Raw genomic sequence first — 18,416 nt, 5'->3', positions numbered from 1 at the left:
AGCAGCCAAACTCTTAAACACTTCCCAGGGCACCTTAACTGGGATCAGTGCCCCAAAACTAAAGTTTTTTAAGTTGAAAGAGTTTCAGGAAGCTCCTGTTCCTAATCTCTGAGATATTTTTTGTCTTCCATCCATGAAGCTTTTTCAAAGCATGGTGTGAATGGCAAGAACTTAAGTAGATGATCTGATTGCTCTTTTTCCTGATTTCCTTTATTATTATATTCTAAATAAGCATAAAATTAAACTCTCTTAAGTTCTTGTATAAGGATGTTGAACTGCCAACATCAAGTTGAGGAGTGATCTGAGGGCAGAAGAAGCATTTCCTGACCTCCTCTTGAGCGTTCTTCTGTTGCATTACATTACCTTCTGTTTTACAAGGTCCATTCTCTACAAAGTTCTTGACTAACCACGTTCTGATTTTTTTTAATCTTGAAGTTATACATTTTTTTTAGATTAATGTTTTATTTGTCATCAGAAACCACCAGCAATCTGCTACACAACTTCCTCATGGCATTTTGCACTTCCTTATTCCTGAAAGTGTAAATCAAAGGATTGAGCAGGGGAGTTAGGATGGTGTAAAATATAGTCACCATCTTGTCGAAGGAGAAAGCAGATGGAGGTCGTGCATACTCAAATATGCAAGGGACAAAGAACAAAACCACAACAGCAATGTGAGATCCACAGGTGGACAGAGCTTTCCGCCGACCTTCAGAGCTATGAGTTCTCAGTGAGAACAAGATGACACAATAGGAGATAAGCAACAAGGAGAAGTTTATGATGCAGATTAACCCACTACTGGCCACAACCAAAAAGCCAAGGATGTGAGTGTCAGTGCAGGCAAGTTTCAATAATGGGTACAAATCACATATGAAGTGATCAATGACATTAGGGCCACAGAAGGGCAGCTGGAAAGTAAAGAGGATTTGTACTACAGAATGCAAGAAGCCCCCTGTCCAGGCTACCCCCATCAGAATACCACAGAGCCTCCAGTTCATGATGGAGAGGTAGTGCAAAGGCTTGCAAATGGCCACATAGCGGTCATAGGCCATGATGGTGAGAACAATCATCTCCACTCCAGCAAAGAAGTGTTCAGCAAAGAGCTGGGTCATGCAGCCCTTGAAGGAGATGGTTTTCCTCACACTGAGGGAGTCCACAATCATCTTTGGGGCCATGACGGAGGAGAAGCACGTATCCAGGAAGGACAGGAAAGCCAGAAACAAGTACATGGGGGAGCCCAGAAGTGCTGGGCTGCTGCTGATGGCCACCACAATTAGCAAATTGCCCCCAATGGTTGCAATGTAGCCAAACAAAAATATCACAAATATTATTTTTTGAACATTTGGATTCTGTGAAAGCCCCAAGAGGATAAACTCAGTTACAAAGCTTTGATTTTGCATGATTTCAGAGGAAAAGGTGAAAGCTACCACAGCGACTATGTAGAATCTGAAATTAGGAGAAAGAGATATTTGCCTCAGACTGGTATGGTATTAGCATAGTCTTCAACAGGCTGGTACATCTATAAGCAAAGTTATTTTAAGTGCTTCTGTTGTTGTTAAGAATACAAAATTAGAAATTTGTTGAAGGTGGTAGTGAGACATCAGGCAGAATTGAGGTTAAATACTGTAAAATAGAGTTTCAATATGGGGGAAGGGAAACATATGTAGCTGGGATGACAAAAATTACTTATCTTAGGTGCCAACTCTGATTGGTTAGTAGTGGCTACCTAGAGTGAATTGTTGAGTATTCTGAAGCACATCCAAGCTCTGAGGAAAGGAGGACTGTAATGTATTAGTTATGCCTGTCATTGACATGGCATGGGAATCAGGATGACTTACATGGGAAATGCATCTCTCATCAGGAGACTGCCTTAGCTACAAATAGAAAAAGAGATAATATGCTATTTAAGAGGCACTTAGAAATCATGCCTACTCCCTCAAATATTTCTTTAAAAGTCTGAGCCTAACTGGGCCTTTAAGATGAATTAATTCAGTCCTTATAAAAAATGAAAACAGAAGTTTATCAAAATAATAATACTTACTTCAAAGTGTTGTGCTGATGACTAAGTGAAATAACGCAAGGAAAGCAATTACCCAGGGCCTGGTATATAGGATACAGTCCATGTTTGGTTTTATTATCTCTCTCTGTTAATGGTAACAAACTCATGCTTTGAGAAGTTAAGTTCAAAAAATTAACAAAAGGTGGATCTGGGATTTTCTGGCTCCAAAGCCCAAGTCCATTCCAGTGGATTAATAAGGAAAGGGATGATAATACTTCTTTTCTAAGGAGAACTTCAGAGCAAGATGGTCTTTCTACAGTATCCACCCATCTCTCAAGGTTAAAACCTTCTGATTCCTTTGTTCATGCATAGATGAGACACCTCAGGGAAAGAAACTGCAAATGATTTATTATCAGAAGGTAAATTCCCACCATATACATCACATCATACACATATACAAATGACAGCAAACTTGTAGGTAAGAAATAGAAACAACATATTTAATATAAACCAGTTAAGGCTGTAGTAATTACTAACCAATTATTTACACAATGTAGCACAATATGTACAAGTACAACTCATCAAGGTATATCTGTTTCAAAATTGTATAACTTTACTGTAAAATAGTTCGTCTATAACTTATCTGATCATCTCACAGGATTATGATGAGGGCCAATTTTCAAAATGTGAAAATGTTGCTTATGATAAATAACTGTTGCAAATTGTGGTTATTATCATCCCACTTAATAAGCCAGCTGCTTTATAGAAAGCATTTCCGTGAGTTAACCAGAAAACTACTTCAAATTTTGACTTCATTTTCCATAGGTAAACACAGCTTTGAAGGATAAGTGTGTCCTCACCTGTACATATAGCAGAAATTTATCACTTGAATAGTTGACATAATTATATGTTTGCTAAAGAGATAAATAAAAGAATAGCGTGGCTTATTGTGAGAACTATCAATAAACTGACTTTGTTGAATGCCACTTAGAATTAACAAATAAAACTAACAAATATACAATTGTGTACGTTAATGTCTTCTGCTCACTTGCTTTAAAACAACGATTTACTTATATTCCCAGAGTCTAAGCAAACCTAAATTGTGCCAGCACTGTTAACTCCATATCCAGCTACAAGCTGTCACCCTGGAAACAAGACTATAAAATAAACCCAATAAGGTCATTGGGTCTGTCAACAACCATTTATGTAAAAGTAAATAATATTGATATATGATCCAAGAGTGGTTAGTTTAGCGTAGGACCAAAGCAAGAGAGACAATGAAGTGAAATGAATAAGAACATCAACTCCAGACTCATACAGACCTGGGTTCAAATACAGGCTCTTCTATTTAGTTATGTGTCATGGAACAAGTTACTTAAAATCCTTGGTTCTCACTTCTGAAAGATGAGTATAATAACAATGCCAATTTATAGAATCAGAAAACACAATACCCATAAAAACATTCAATAGGAGATCAAGCACCCAGACCACTGACACAGAGAAGAATTGTCAATGTTTTCACTTACACTTAATTCCCACTTTACCATGAACAACACTCATAAATGCTTTTACTGATAAGCTCTTTGACTCATCATTTTTACATCTAAAAATGTAAATTATTTTATTTGGTCACGGTGTAGATGTGCTAATTTTTTAAATGTATAGCACTTTTATTTAAATGACCTTTGTAACCCTGTAGTAGCTCTCAAACCCACATGAGTCCACTTCTATTTCAAGTAGCTTCTTTTTACAAAGAAAATTAAATTGGCTCTATACTAATCTATATTAATATTTAAATAATACTTAAACTTTCTGTTTCCCCTGTAAGGTAGTCCTAAGAGTAATACAATTTTAGAACCAAAATTTTCAGTAGATATGAACAAATCAGTCCTGTCTTATTTCAGACAAAAAAGAATTTCCAAAATTAGAATTAAAATGTTGACGAAAGAGAATACAATGTCTTCATGGTTTATGATCACAAAGTTTAGGAATTTAAGTCATTTGAAAGTTAATTGTACTGAATTGGGTCCTCGAACAGAAAAAGGAACGTAGTGGAAGAACTAGTGAATTATGAATAAATTCTGGAGTTTAAACAATAGCCCTATCCCAATGTTTGTTTCATAGATTTTACAAACGCACTCAGGGTTACATAAGACCGTTAACATTGGGGGAGCTAGGTGAGGAGTATACAAGAGCTCCCTATACGATCTATGCAACTTCTCTGTGAATCTAGAATTACTCATAACTAAAACTTCACTTAAAAAAGAAAGCAATTGTTCTGGTTCTGCTATCAAAAAGGTAGCCATCTCAGCTTCATCACGGAATAGCCGCGTGCCCTTGAGCAAACCACCCAGACTCTGTGTTCTGTCCTATAAAGTAGGGACAGTAACACCTGTTCAAGCTGCGTCACTTACAAGAGTCCAATAAAACAGTTATTATGAAAGTGATCTGACAAAGTACAAAGTTTTAAAAATGTAAAATAGTGATGTCCTATTATTTTCAAGCAGTGACTTCACACACACGTGAGCTAGAAAATTGAATCAACCTTAATAAGCTGTGTGTTTTTAAAATGTAGTTATTTTTTTAAATTAAACCCATTGCTAAAATTGCAATAAAACTGTTTCTATTCATGTGATCCTTTAGGAAAACCCTTTAGTAAATATTTCAAGACTCATAAATTTGTTTGTATCATTTAGTCACCCAAACTCTAAAAAATTCTTCAATAACAGTAAGATGTTCATGTAATTAAGACCACTTCAAATTAATAGGGCGTGATGCTGTGAATAAGATGCTAATTAATAAGAGAAAGACATAGAAAGTGAAGTATTTTTACAATATGTTAAATGAGAAAAACAGAAGAAAAATTGTAAAACTCCTGCCCATTTGTATAGATATTTTAATATAATTTTAAAATCTAGAAGGGGTCATATGCAAATTGTAGAGTTTTTTTTTTTTTCAATATGTGTCTTTATATAATCATATGAATATTTAAAATTCTTATTTTTTAATTAAGGCTGGATGGCACATGACTGGGCGGTGTTTCGTTCTGTTGTACACAGGGAGGCTGTGAGTCAGAACTGACTCCCCAATGGCACCTAACAAAAACAGCAAAAACACCCACACCACCATATTTTCCATCAACTAAACATTTCATAAAAAGGATGTGGGATTTGTGAATAATTTTATTATTTATCCAATATAGTTTGTTTACATAAGTAGAATTATCATGCTAATACAACATGGGTTAGTCTATTACATTAAAAGCTTAAAATTATTGTAAACATTCCATAAGTAGCCATGCCATGAGGTCCAGCCTTGCCCAGCCACTATACTCACTCTGATAACAATTTTAAATTCATGTCTCCATCTTAGGAAGCAGCTTATTCTGTCCGTATTTCTCCTAGATGATTCCCTGGTCTTTTTTTCTTGACAGCCCCAGGCTGTACCCGAGATTGCTTAGGCCAGCTGTGAACCGTGGACCCTGGGGCATCTCCTTGGTCTGTGACCTTGCGAGTTTGCCGCCCCATCCCCCACTGCCCTCATTGCCCAGTATTTCCTTCCTATTGGTTTTAATAGGAAACAGTAAAATTAATTCTAATGTATATCTTTCTGAAAACAACAGAAGTTTCTGTTTCAACCTTGAGGTATGTATGACATTCAAAAATACATGCAGATTTAATGCTAAGGTTGTCATCATAAAATAAGAAGTGTTTTTGTAATTGTCTTTCAAGCAATATGGATATTAATGTGTATTTTAGAATCATTAACATGTACACAAATATACATATCAGTCATGTCTGCATATGAATATTTCTAAATAAATATGGTTATTACAAATTAAAAGAATAAATTAAAATCCATTCATAATTACCCTCCTTGTTAAGCTCTGTGGTCCACTGTGTTTTTGATCTAGGATTATTATTATTATTTATTTCAGCAATATTTATATCTTGTCTGTCTACCTGAGCATATTCCCTTCCATGACAACCTGGGAAATCTCTTCACACTGCAGATGATTTTCTCTCCCCCAATGTTGCTCTGCTGATTCCTCTAAACATCTCCTCTTACACTCTTACTATTTCAGGAATTAAATAATAATAACAACCTCTCTCTGTTTCCACCCGTGTCCTTCCTGTTGGATGCCTGAGGCTTCTATGTTCTCTCTTAACAGTTTAGCTTATTTTAGGAGAGAGACACAGGGCACCCCAACTAGCACTATAGCAGTTCAGAGCTTCAGTCATTGAAACATTCTTGAAAAATTCTGAGACAGAAACCTAACACTACCTATGACATCAAACGCACTTTGTGAAAACTTCAAGTCAGAAGACTCTGCTCTGTGAATCTGCATAAATCATTCTTTCTTACTCTTAATGCCCTGCCCTGTGATATTTGTGGAAATATTAAAGGATATATCATATATAGGAAATCCGTAAATGTTAAAGCAGCATTGGAAGCACCATGCTCCTTCAGCAGTATTCTTTACAGTCTCAGAAGATTCCACTTTTCAGTCTAAAACTTCAAGGTGGGAAGAGTGTTTGAGGATAAATGATGAATGATAATACGTTCAAAAAGAATAAATAAAATGCCACATAGAGAGCTAGGACAAAATATGTACTTGTCACATTCCTAAATTATTTGGATTTAAATAGAAGATGACAAGCTGAAGATAGATCCAATTTCATTAGACTTTAAGTAATTGGTATACCCAATTCAGAAAAAGGTTTGTATTATATAAATATTTATGGAGCATTTATTATGCATCACTTCATGTATTTCCACAAACCTTGCTAATATCATCATCCCTTTTAAAGATGAGGTGTCTGAGAACCAGAAAGGTGACATAACCAGCCCAGGTGTTCACATCATTGATGGACCCATGCATTAAACTTGGCAGTCTGACCACTACACTCACAGTTTTAAGCACTACATCTCACTTTGAAACCCCCTCAGAAGATACAAAAATGTGAATTATAAATCTCACCATGTTATCAGTTCCTTGAAAATTCTGGTGATGGCAATCTCCTATGTTTTATCGAGGGAAATGCGTTCAGTGGTTAAATAAAATGTAAAGGTTGTTTCCAACTCTTATTTCTACACCTAAGAGAGAGAAAAAGAGCCCACAGGCACACAAGGTAGAGAATGTTCCCACTGCCTCTCAAGTGCTGCCTTCAACACTGTCTCAGGGACCAAAAATAAAGAAGCAAAAGTTTCCCCCTTTAGTTCCAACTGGAATTTAAAGAGGTTTCCCTGAGAGGACATGAACATATACAACTGCCTCTCAGTTGCCCCCCAGGGGTTTGAAAATTTCCCATCAGTATGATTCTCCAAGAGACAGTTTTATGTGGTTTGACATGTTTAAGTGTTTGCAAACTTTTATGTCCCTGACAAATTAGGTTGCTTTTTTCTCCTTTTTAACTACTCCTGAGTTTCTATTTGAAGATGCTTTCATTTTCCTTCATGTTCAGGAATAGAACACTATGTACGCTGGGATGGAAAAGTCTATGTTCTTACTAAATTCAAGACCTAAGTTGTAGGATAAAGCACAGCATCCATCCATGAGGATGGCATGTGCTGTTCTTGGGCTGGGGTAGCAGTGAGTACTTATTAAAGAATAATGCATTTCATGTATAAATACAGAAAAAAGTACAAATTATTCCAAATGTTATTTTTTTTTCTCTCAACACCTGATCTCAAAATTCCTTGACTTTGAAACTAAAGCCTGATTTCTGTCCCTGGGTGGTACAAATGGTTAATGTACTCAGCTACTAACCAAAATGTTGGAAGTTCAAGTCCACCTCCAGGCACCTCCAAAGAAACATCTGGCCATTTACTTCCACAAAATCAGTCCTTGAAAACCCTATGGAGCACAGTTCTACCTGACACACATGGGGCCCCTGTGAGTCAGATTCAACATGATAGCAACTGCCTTTGTATTAGTTTTTTAAGACATTTTCTCTTGTCATTTTATTTGAAATGAATGAATGGCAGATCTGTTGACTCTGTGGAATGTAGCATTGTGATTGAAGTTTTAGGGAAAACCTGAAGTTGGCCCATCAGGCTGCTTCAGAAACGGCCCAAACCAAACAGTTTGTTGCTCCATTCAATCTTTAAACAATTTGCTCTATCTATTTATATGTCTATTCATACCCCACAAAAGATGCAAAATTGAGGTGATTCATCAGAACAGTCAAGGCCCAGAGGCACCTTCTCGTCAATCACCCATAGGATTAAAGAACAATGTTGCTTTCTTTTTATTAAAATTTTAGATGTTTGCCCTAACTGGAAGAAATGGCTAACATGGACAATGCACCTTGTGATCCATGGACAGAAATCCCTAGAGAACTGCCTGACATATGGGGTGCAGCCTGTGGAAGGACTGGGTAATCTCGTTAGGTAGCAGCGAGAGGGACACTCAGGGTAAAGAATGTCTTCCCCAACTACAGCAACCTCAGGGCTGTAGACCAGAGGTAGCACAACTGTCAGAGCATGGACAGGTTATAGCTGATTAGGGCCCCCACATATGGCCCAAACCAAGGGTCAGCAGGAGACCATTTTTGTTCCAGAGCTCTGAACTTGTGCTGTGTCACCCAAACTCAGCATGTCAGCACCACTCTGGTAACCTGATGTAGTGCAATCCTGTGAAAAAAATAAAGATCCAGTCTGGAGGGCATTATGCTGAATGAAATAAGTCAATCACAAAAGGACAAAATTTGCATGAGACCACTACTATAAAAACTCATGAAAAGGCTTACACACAAAAAGAAATAATTTTTGATAGTTACGAGGGAGGGGAGAAGTGGGGATGGAAAAACACTAAATAGACAATAGGTGCATGGTGACTTTGGTGAAGGGTAAGACAGTACACAATACTGAGGAAGCCAGCACAACTTGTACAAGGCAAGGTCATGGAAGCTCCAGACTCATCCAAACTCCCCGAGGGACCAAATTACTGGACTAGGGGCTGTAGGGACCATGATCTCAGGGAGCATCTAGCTCGATTGGCATAACATAGTTTATAAAGAAAATGATCTACATTCTACTTTGGTGAGTAGCGTCTGGGGTCTTAAAAGCCTGTGAGCGGCCATCCAAGATACTCCACTGGTCTCACCACGTGGGGAGCAAGGGAGAATGAAGAAAACTAAAGAGACAAGGGGAAGATTAGTCCAAAGGACTAATGGACCACAACTATCCACAGCCTCCACCAGACTGGGCAGACTGAGTCCAGCACAACTAGATGGTGCCTGGCTACCACTGACTGCTCTGACAGGGATCACAATAGAGGGTCTTGGACAGAGTTGGAGAAAAATGTAGAATAAAATTCTAACTCACAAAAAAAGACCAGACTTACTGGCCTGACAGAGACTGGAGAAATCCCAAGAATAAGGCCCCCTGACACCTTTTTAGCTCAGTAATGAAGTCACTTCTGAGGTTCACCCTTCAGCCAAAGATTAGACAGACCGATCAAACAAAACAAGACTAAAAGGGTACACCAGCCAAGATGGAAGGACTAGAAGACAGAAGGAGACAGGAAAGCACAGCATCGATCCATAAGGATGGCATGTGCTGTTCTTCTGAATCGGCTTGAATTACTGGCACTTCCCTGTCCATGCACATCTGCAACCACTTTTGAAATATTTTCAGAAAAGCTATACTTGTGTTTGATATTAATGAGAGTGTTCATAATTTCCACATTCCATTGGATCACCTTTCTTTGGAATGGACACAAATATGGATCTCATCCAGTCAGTTGGCCAGGTAGCTGTCTCTCAAATTGCTTGGGCCAGAGAAGTGAGCACCTCCAGTGCTGCATTCCTTTGGTGGAACATCTCAATTGGTGTTGCAGCAATTCCTGGAGCCTCGTTTTTCACCAACACCTTCGGTGCATCTTGTATTTCTTCCTTCAGTACCTTCAGTTCTTGATCATATGTTACCTCCTGAAATGGTTGAAAGGTCATCAATTATTTTAGGTACACTGACTGTATTTCTTCAATCTTCTTTTTTTTCTTTTTTTTTTTTTTAGTTGTACTTTAGATGAAGTTTTACAGAGCAAACTAGCTTCTCATTAAACAATTAATAAACATATTGTTTTGTAACATTGGTTGCCAACCCCACGACATGACAACACTCTCCTCTTCTCGACCTTAGGTTCCCCATTACCAGCTTTCATGTCCCCTCCTGCCTTCTAGTCCTTGCCCCTGGGCTAGTGTGTCCATTTAGACTCAATTTGTTTTGTGTACCTGACTAATCTTTGGCTGAAGGGTGAACCTCACGAATGGCTCCATTACTGAGCTAAAGAAGTGTCCCAACAGCCCTCAGCCCAGTAATTTGGTCTCTCAGGGAGTTTGGATTTATCTATGGAGCTTCCATGACATTGTCTCAGACAAGTTGTCCTGGCTTCCCCAGTATTGTGTATTGTCTTACCCTTCACCAAAGTTACCACTTATCTGTTGTTTATTTAGTGTTTTCCCCCGCCCACCCCTCCCCTCCCTCGTAACCATCAAAATTGTTTATTTTTGTGTGTAAATCTTTTCATGAGTTTTTATAGTAGTGGTCTCATACAATATTTGTTCTTTTGTAATTGACTTATTTCACTCAGCATAACACTCTCCAGATTCATCCATGTTGTGAGATGCTTCACAGATTGATCATTGTTCTTTATTGTTGCATAGTATTCCACTGTGTAAGTACCATAGTTTGTTTATCCATCCATCTGTTGGTGGGTGCTTAGGTTGTTTCCATGTTTCTACTATTGTGAATAATGCTACAATGAACATGGATGTGCATATGTCTATTTGTGTGACAGCTCTTATTTCTCTAGGATATATTCCTAGGAGTGGTATTGCTGGATCATATGGTATTTCTCTTTTTAGCTTTTTAAGGTCATGCCATATCATTTTTCAAAATGGTTGTACCATTTTGGATTCCCACCAGAAGTGCATAAGAGTTCCATCCTTCCCCAGCCTCTCCAGCATTTGTTATTTTCTATTTTTTTGATTCTAACCAATAAAGTCAGGGCGAGATGGTATCTCTTTGTGGTTTTGATTTGCATTTCTCTAATGGCTAGTTATTCTGATCATTTCCTCATGTGTCTCTTAGCCACTTGAATGTTTTCGTTGGTGAAGTGTCTGTTCATATCCTTTGCCCATTTTTTAATTAGATTATTTGTCTTTTTTTTGTAGAGATTCTAGATTTTTCTGTAGATTTTAGAAATTAGACTTTTTGTATTTCTCATAGCCAAAATTTTTTCCCCAGTCTGTAGATTCTCTTTTTGCTCTTTTGGTGAAGTCTTTTGATGAGCATAAGTGTTTAATTTTTAGAAGTTCCCAGTTATCCCAGCTTATCTTCTAGTGTTTGTGTATTGTTAATTATAGTTTGTATCCTGGTTAATGACATGTATTAGGGCCTCTAGATGTTATCTTATTTTTTCTTCTGTGATTATTATAGTTTTTGTTTTATATTTAGGTCTTTGATCCATTTTGAATTAGTTTCTGTGTATGGTGTGAGGCATGCGTCCTGTTTCTTTTTTTTTTTTTTTTTTTGCAGGTGGACATCCAGTTTTGCCAGCACCATTTGTTAAAAAGAATTAATTTTCCCCCTTTGATGGACTTTGTGGTTCTTTGTTGAACATCAGGTGACTGTAGGTGGACGGATTTACACCTGGGCTTTCAGTTCTGCTCTGTTAGTCAACGTACCTGTCATTGTACCAGTACTAGGCTGTTTTGACTACTGTAGCTTTATAGTAGGTTCTGAGGTTAGGTAGTGCAATTCTACTTTATTCTTCTTCTTCAACACTGCTTTACTGTTCCAGGGTCTCTTCTCTTTCCATATAAAGCTAATGATTAGTTTTTCCATCTCTTTAAAGAAGGCTGTTGGTATTTGGATTGGGATTGCATTGTATTTGTAGATTGCTTTGGGTAGAATTGACATTTTCACAATGTTAAGTCTACCTATCTATGAGTATGGTATGTTTTTCCATTTATGTAGGTCTCTTTTGGTTTCTTGCAGCAGTGATTTGTAGTTTTCTTTGTATAGGTCTTTTATATCCCTGGTTATACTTATTCCTAAATAGTATTTTTGGAGGGGGGGAGGGTGCTATCATAAATGGTATTGTTTACCTGATTTCCTTTTTGTCATTCCCTTTATTGGTATATAGGAATCCAACCAATTTTTGTATGTTTATCTTATATCCTCCTACTCTACTGAATCTTTCTATTAGTTCCAGTAGTTTTCTCACAGAGTCTTTTGAGTTTTCTATGTATAGTATAATATTATCTACAACTAGGGACAGTTTTAGTTTTTCCTTCCCAGTTTGAATGCCCGTGATTTCTTTTTCTTTCCTTATTGCTCTAGCAAGGACTTCCAGCACAACGTTAAATAGGAGTGACGATAACGGCATCCTCGCCTTGTTCTTCTTCTCAAAGGGAATGTTTTCAGCTTCTCACCATTAATAATGATGTTGGCTGTTGGTTGTGTATAGATGCCCTTTATTATGTTGAGGAATTTCCCTTCTTTACCTATTTAATTGAGAGTTTTTATCAGGAATGGGTGTTGGACTTTATCAAATGCCTTTTCTGTGTCAATTGAGATAATTATGTGATTCTTTTATTTATGTGGGGATTATGATGATTGATTTTGGTATCAAGGTTATGCTGGCTTCATAGAATGAATTCCAAAGCATCCTTTCCTTCTCTGTGTTTGAAATAGTTTGAGTAGTAATGGTGTAAGCTCTTCTCTGAACGTTTGGTAGAATTCTCCAGAAAGCCTTCTGGGCCAGGGCTTTTTGTTGTTGTTGTTGTTGAGAGTTTTTTAATTATCTTTTCAATCTCTTGTATAGGTCTCTTCAGATTTTCAACTTCAGTTTGTGTTAGTTTGGGTAGGTAGTGTGTTTTTAGAAATTTGTCCATTTTTTCTAGGTTTTCAAATTTGTTGGAGTAGAGTTTTTCACAGTACTCTGATTTTTTTTTATTTCAGTTTGGTCTGTTGTAATTCCTCTATTTCACTTCTTATTTGGGTTATTTGCATACTCTCTTGTTTTTCTTCTGTCAGTTTGGCCAGTGGTTTGTCAGAAAGGATCAACTTTTGGTTTTGTTGATTCTTTCTGTTGTTTTTCTCTTCTCTATTTCATTTATGTCTGCTCTGATCTTTATTATTTTCTTTCTTCTGGTGGCTATAGGCTTCTTTTACTGTTCTCTTTCTATTTGTTTGAGTTGTGTAACTAATGTTTTGATTTTGTCCCTTTCTTCTTTTTTGATATGTGCATCTATTACTATAAATTGACCTCTGAGCACTGCCTTTGCTGTATCCTAAAGATTTCGGTATGATGTGTTTTCATTCTCGTTTGATTCTAGGAATTTTTTGATTCCATATTTGATTTCTTCTGTTACCCAGTGATTTTTAAGCAGGGTGTTATTCAGTTTCCATGTATTTGATTTTATTTTATTTTCTCTTCCTGTTATTAATTTCTTTTATGACATTGTGATCAAAGAAGATACTTTGCATTATCTCAGTGTTTTAGATTTTGTTTAGGGTTGCTTTGAGGCCTAAAATGTGGTCTATTCTGGAGAACTTTCCATGTGCATTGGAAAACAATGTGTACTTTGCTGATGTTGAGTGGAGTGTTCTGTATATATGTGTGAAGTCAAGTTGGTTGATTGTGGCCTTTAGATCTTCTGTATTTTTTGTGTGTGTGTGGTGCTGATATTTTCTTTGTTCCTCTTACTCTCCTATGCTGAATTCCTTTTGTTTGTTGATTTTTTTTCATTTCTTTCATTTTTATAGATGTTGTGTTTACTGAAACTTTGTTTTTCTTCTTTATTTTAATGAATACATTTTTTATCTTTCTTTAAGTTTACCTTGAAATTTGCCCCATCTTCCCTAAGTTTGAACCAGTCTTTTATTACTTGATATTGCCTTGACTTCCTCTCGGTTTGAAAGTTCTATACCTACACTGTTTATTTCTCTTTTACTGTTACAATGTTGTCATTTACATATTAACCTCTCTGGTTCCCTGTTGTAAATATATTAGTTTTGTTTTATCCTTGAGAGTTCATTACCTAGGTTGGTATATGGCTCAGTTGGCTTTGTGTCCTAGGTTCAGGTTGTTGGTTCTCTAACCAAAGGACTCCCTTTAATAATTCTTGTAAGTATGGCTTGGTTTTTACATATTCCCTTAATTTCTGTTTATCTGGAAATGTCCTAATTTTGTCATCATATTTGACTGAGAGTTCTGCAGAATGTATTATTCTTGGTTGGCGTTTTTTTTTTTTTAATTTCAAGGTTTTACATATATCATCCCATCCCTTTCTTGCCTGTGTGGCTTCTGTCGAGTAATCAGAGCTCAGCCTTATTGTTTCCTTTCTGTATGTGACTTTTCATTTTTCTTGAACTTCTCTCAGGATTCTTTCACCGTCTTTGGTTTTAGCAAGTGTTATTATGATGTCTGGGTGATTTTCTTTTGAGTCTATCCTGTATGCGGTTTGTTGAGCTTCTTGGATGGTCAGCTTTTCATCTTTCATGATGTTAAGGAAGTTTTCTGTTAGCAAGTCTTCAGTGATCCTCTTTGTGTTTTCCATTTTCTCCCCCTGTTCTGGAACTCCAGTCACTCTCATATTTTTGCTCTTGATTGTATCATAAATCGTTCTGAGGGTTTCTTCATTTTTCTTCATTCTTTTCTCTGATTTTTCCTCAAAGTGATATCCGAGAATTTGTCTTCAATTTCACTGATCCTGTCTTCCATTGTTTCCAACTCACTCCTTAAACCTTCTATGACAATGTCCATTTCTAAAAGTTTGTTTAGCATTTGGATTTCTAAATGCTGTTTTTGTATGATTTCTAATTGTGTGCTTATTTTGACATCTTGTTCCTATATTATTTTTTTGAATTCTTCCTTTGTTTTTCCTGTCTTTTCCATGACTTTGACTATTTTTTTCCTTACTCTTACCTACTTTTCCATCATCTCTTGGATAGCCCCAAATATTAGAGTTTTCAATTCTCTACCAGGTAGTTCCAGTGCTTTTTCTTCTACTTTAAGGTCATCTGGTGTTTTATTTTGGAAGCATACTGGAACTAAACTATCCTGTCCTTTTTTTTTTTATGTTTTGATATTGTCTGCTGTCTTCAGGACATTCAGTAGTTATTTTCTTCATTTATTGATTGTAGATTTGTTTGTTTTGTCCTGATTTTTTATTTTATTTGGTTATGTCTGGGCAAGCAGGCTGAGCATTCTTTTTTGTTTGTTCATATGGGCATGATACTTCTTGCCACCTTGTCCAATGGGCAGGACCAGTCACTCAGCCATACTGCAATAGGGCAATTCCAGCAGAGGGGCAGGGATGGGTAATTTGTGGCATGCACTGAGGTGGAAAGGAAGGAGCCGGGGGCAGTGCAGGGCAGGGTCCAGTGGTCCACACTGTGCCACTTGGGGGTGCAGTGTTCAGCAAGAGGTGTATATAGGCAGGAAGAAAGGAGAAGATGTGATGTGTGGAGCTAAGTGGTGTGGGGAAGAAGGGAAAGAAGAGAGAGAAACAGAATCCAAAACAAAACAAAAATGTACTGTGGGAGCCTGCCTTTGGAGTAGCTCAGACCAGAGGAAGCTGTGTGCCAGTGGCTTTCTAGCGAGGCTGTGTGGCACAGCCCATCAAGAAGGGGCAGAGTCAGCACAGGTGGCTAGGTGGTGGGGAGAAAGGAAAGTAAGGAAGGGAGAAAGAGATTAGAAACTGAAAAAAAAAAAGAGAAATGCACACATGTCCAGGTGGTCAAGAGAAAAGAAAGGAAGCAGGGTAGAGAGAGACAAGAAACAGAGAAAAAAAATGTCAGGTGGTTGGGAGGAAGGAAGGTAGAGGGAAAAAAGAAACTGAGGGGAAAAAAAAGAAAGAAAAACAAAAAAATGCCCCAAGGCAGCCCACTGGAAGCAGCTCCCCAATCAAGCAGCAATGCACAGTCCATCAAGAAGGATCAAAGATGGCATATGGTGCCAAGTATTCTTGAGAAACAAAAGGGAGTAAGATACAGGGAAACAAGAAACTGAGAAACAAGAAAATAAATAAATAAATAAAAATGCCCCCAGGGAGCCCACTGGTGTAGCGGCAACGACTGGGGAAGGAGCTCCCCAGTAGGGCGGCGCTGCACAGCCTGTCAAGAAGGAGTGGAGATGGAACACCTACAGTTGAGTTTCTGAGAATGTCCTGACCTCTGCACTTGCTGAGTCTTGATTGTTTGTTTTTCCATCACATTGACTGAGATCACCTCCAATTGCTGTCCGGTCAATTCCAACTCATAGCTATCCCGTAAGACAGAGTAGAACTGCACCACAGAGTTTCCAAGGCTGTAATGTTAAGGGAAGCAGACTGCCACAACTTTCTCCTGCACAGCAGCTGGTGGTTTTTTTCTGTTAGCAACAGCGTGCTTAACCACTGTGCACCTAGGGCTTCTTAACTGTGATCAGGGTCCTAAAAATAAACTTTTTTTCCATTGAAATAGTTTCAGTAAGTTCCCGTTCCTAATCTCTAAGATATTTTTTGTCTTTTCTCCATGAAAGTTTTTCAGAGCATAGTGCGAATGGCAAGAAGTTTAACAGATAATCCGATTCTTCTCTTTTAGTGATTTATTTTCATTATTATATTCTAAACAAGCATAAAATTCAACTCTCCTTAGTTTATGTATAAGGATACTGAGCTGCCAATTCTGAGATGATGACTAATCTGAGGTGGAAAGAGCATTTCCTGACCTCCATGTTAGGGTTTTTGTGTTGTATTACATTTCTTCCTGTCTTACAAGGCCCATTCCCTATAAAGTTCTTGTCTGAGCCCATTTTGATTTCTTTCCTCCTGAAGTTTTAATTTGTTAAGTTTAATGTTTTATTTTTCATCAGAAACCACCTGCAATCTGCTCCAAAACTTCCTCCTGGAATTTTTCGCTTCCTTATTTCTAACAGTGTAAATCAAAGGACTGATCATGGGGGTTAAGATGGTGTAAAATATGGCCACCATCTTGTTGAAGCAGAAAGCAGATGGAGGTTGGGCATATAGAAATAGGCAGGGGACAAAGAACAAAATCACAACAGAAGTATGAGAGCCACATGTGGCAAGAGCTTTCTGCCGACCTTCAGAGCTATGAGGTCTCAGTGAGAACAAGATGACACAATAGGAGATAAGCAACAAAAAGAAATGTATGATGCAGATTAACCCACTATTGGCAACCACCAAAAGGCCAAGGATGTGACTGTCAGTGCAGGCAAGCTCCAGTAACGGGTACAAATCACATACGAAGTGATCAGTGATATTGGGCCCACAGAAGGGCAGCTGGAAAGTAAAGAGAATTTGTATCACAGAATGCAAGAACCCCCCTGTCCAGGCTACCCCCATCAGAATGCCACAGAGCCTCCAGTTCATGATAAAGGAGTAGTGCAAGGGCTTGCAAATGGCCACGTAGTGGTCATACGCCATGACGGTAGAATAATCTTCTCTGCTCCAGCAAAGAAGTGTTCAGCAAAGAGCTGGGTCATGCAGCCCTTGAAGGAGATGGTTTTCTTCACATGGAATGAGTCCGCAATCATTATCGGGGCAAATGCAGAGGAATAGCATGCATCCAGGAAGGACAGAAAGAAGTACATGGGGGGAGCCCAGGAGTGCCAGACTGCTGCTGCTGGTCACCACAGTTAGCAAATTGCCCCCAACAGTTCTATGTAGGAGAATAAAAATACGACAAATTTTTTTTGAACATCTGGATTCTGTGAAAGCCCCGGGAGGATGGACTCAGTTACAAAGCTTTGATTTTGCAATTCAGAAGAAGAGGTGGAACCTACCACAGTGACCATGTAGAATGTGAAATTATGAAAAAGAGACATTTGCCTCAGACTAGTATATGGTATTAGCATAGTCATCAACAGGTTGGTGCATCCATAAGGAAAGTTATTTTAAGTGCTTCTGTTGTTAAGAATATGTAATTAGAAATTTCTTCAAGGCAGTAGTGAGACATCAGGCAGAATTGATGTTAAATACTTTAAAATGCTCAAAGTTTGAATATGAGGGAAGGGAAATATTCATACGTAGTAGGGATAACAAATAGTTTTATCTTAGATGCCAACTCTGATTAGTCATATTGGCTATCAAGAGTGAATTGTTGAGAAGGATTCTGAATCACAAGCTCTGAGGAAAGGAGGACTGTAATGTATTAGTTATACCTGCCATTGACATGGCCTGGGAATCAGGATGACTTACATGGGAAATGATCTCTCATCAGGAGACTGCCTCATCTACGAATAGAAGAAGAGATAATATGCTATTTAAGAGGCACTTGGAAATCATGCCTACTCCCTCAAATATTTCTTTAAAAGTCTGAGCTGAACTGGGCCTTTAATTAATTCCTTATAAAAAATAAAGGCCTATGAAAAAATGCCTAGCTGTATGCTTCGCAAGTAATA

The 18,416-nt window shown here is 37.8% G+C and overlaps 1 protein-coding gene and 1 pseudogene across 1 annotated transcript; both read right to left on the bottom strand.

The window, feature by feature from the left end:
• Positions 1 to 203: 203 nt before the first annotated feature.
• On the bottom strand, positions 204 to 1,465 carry LOC101346783 (olfactory receptor 4C15-like). The gene has a single exon (XM_012558872.2). The coding sequence runs from the start codon at positions 1,395 to 1,397 to the stop codon at positions 462 to 464; it is 936 nt and encodes a 311-aa protein (XP_012414326.1). The 5' UTR covers positions 1,398 to 1,465; the 3' UTR covers positions 204 to 461.
• A 15,386-nt stretch (positions 1,466 to 16,851) lies between these two features.
• On the bottom strand, positions 16,852 to 17,954 carry LOC101346530 (olfactory receptor 4C15-like; annotated as a pseudogene).
• Positions 17,955 to 18,416: the final 462 nt, after the last annotated feature.

This window comes from Trichechus manatus, unplaced genomic scaffold, assembly GCF_000243295.1.
Source record: "Trichechus manatus latirostris isolate Lorelei unplaced genomic scaffold, TriManLat1.0 scaffold00191, whole genome shotgun sequence".
NCBI lineage: Eukaryota > Metazoa > Chordata > Mammalia > Sirenia > Trichechidae > Trichechus > Trichechus manatus.
Note: the sequence above shows the minus strand (reverse complement) of the source record. Positions and strands in the feature narration are given on the sequence as shown.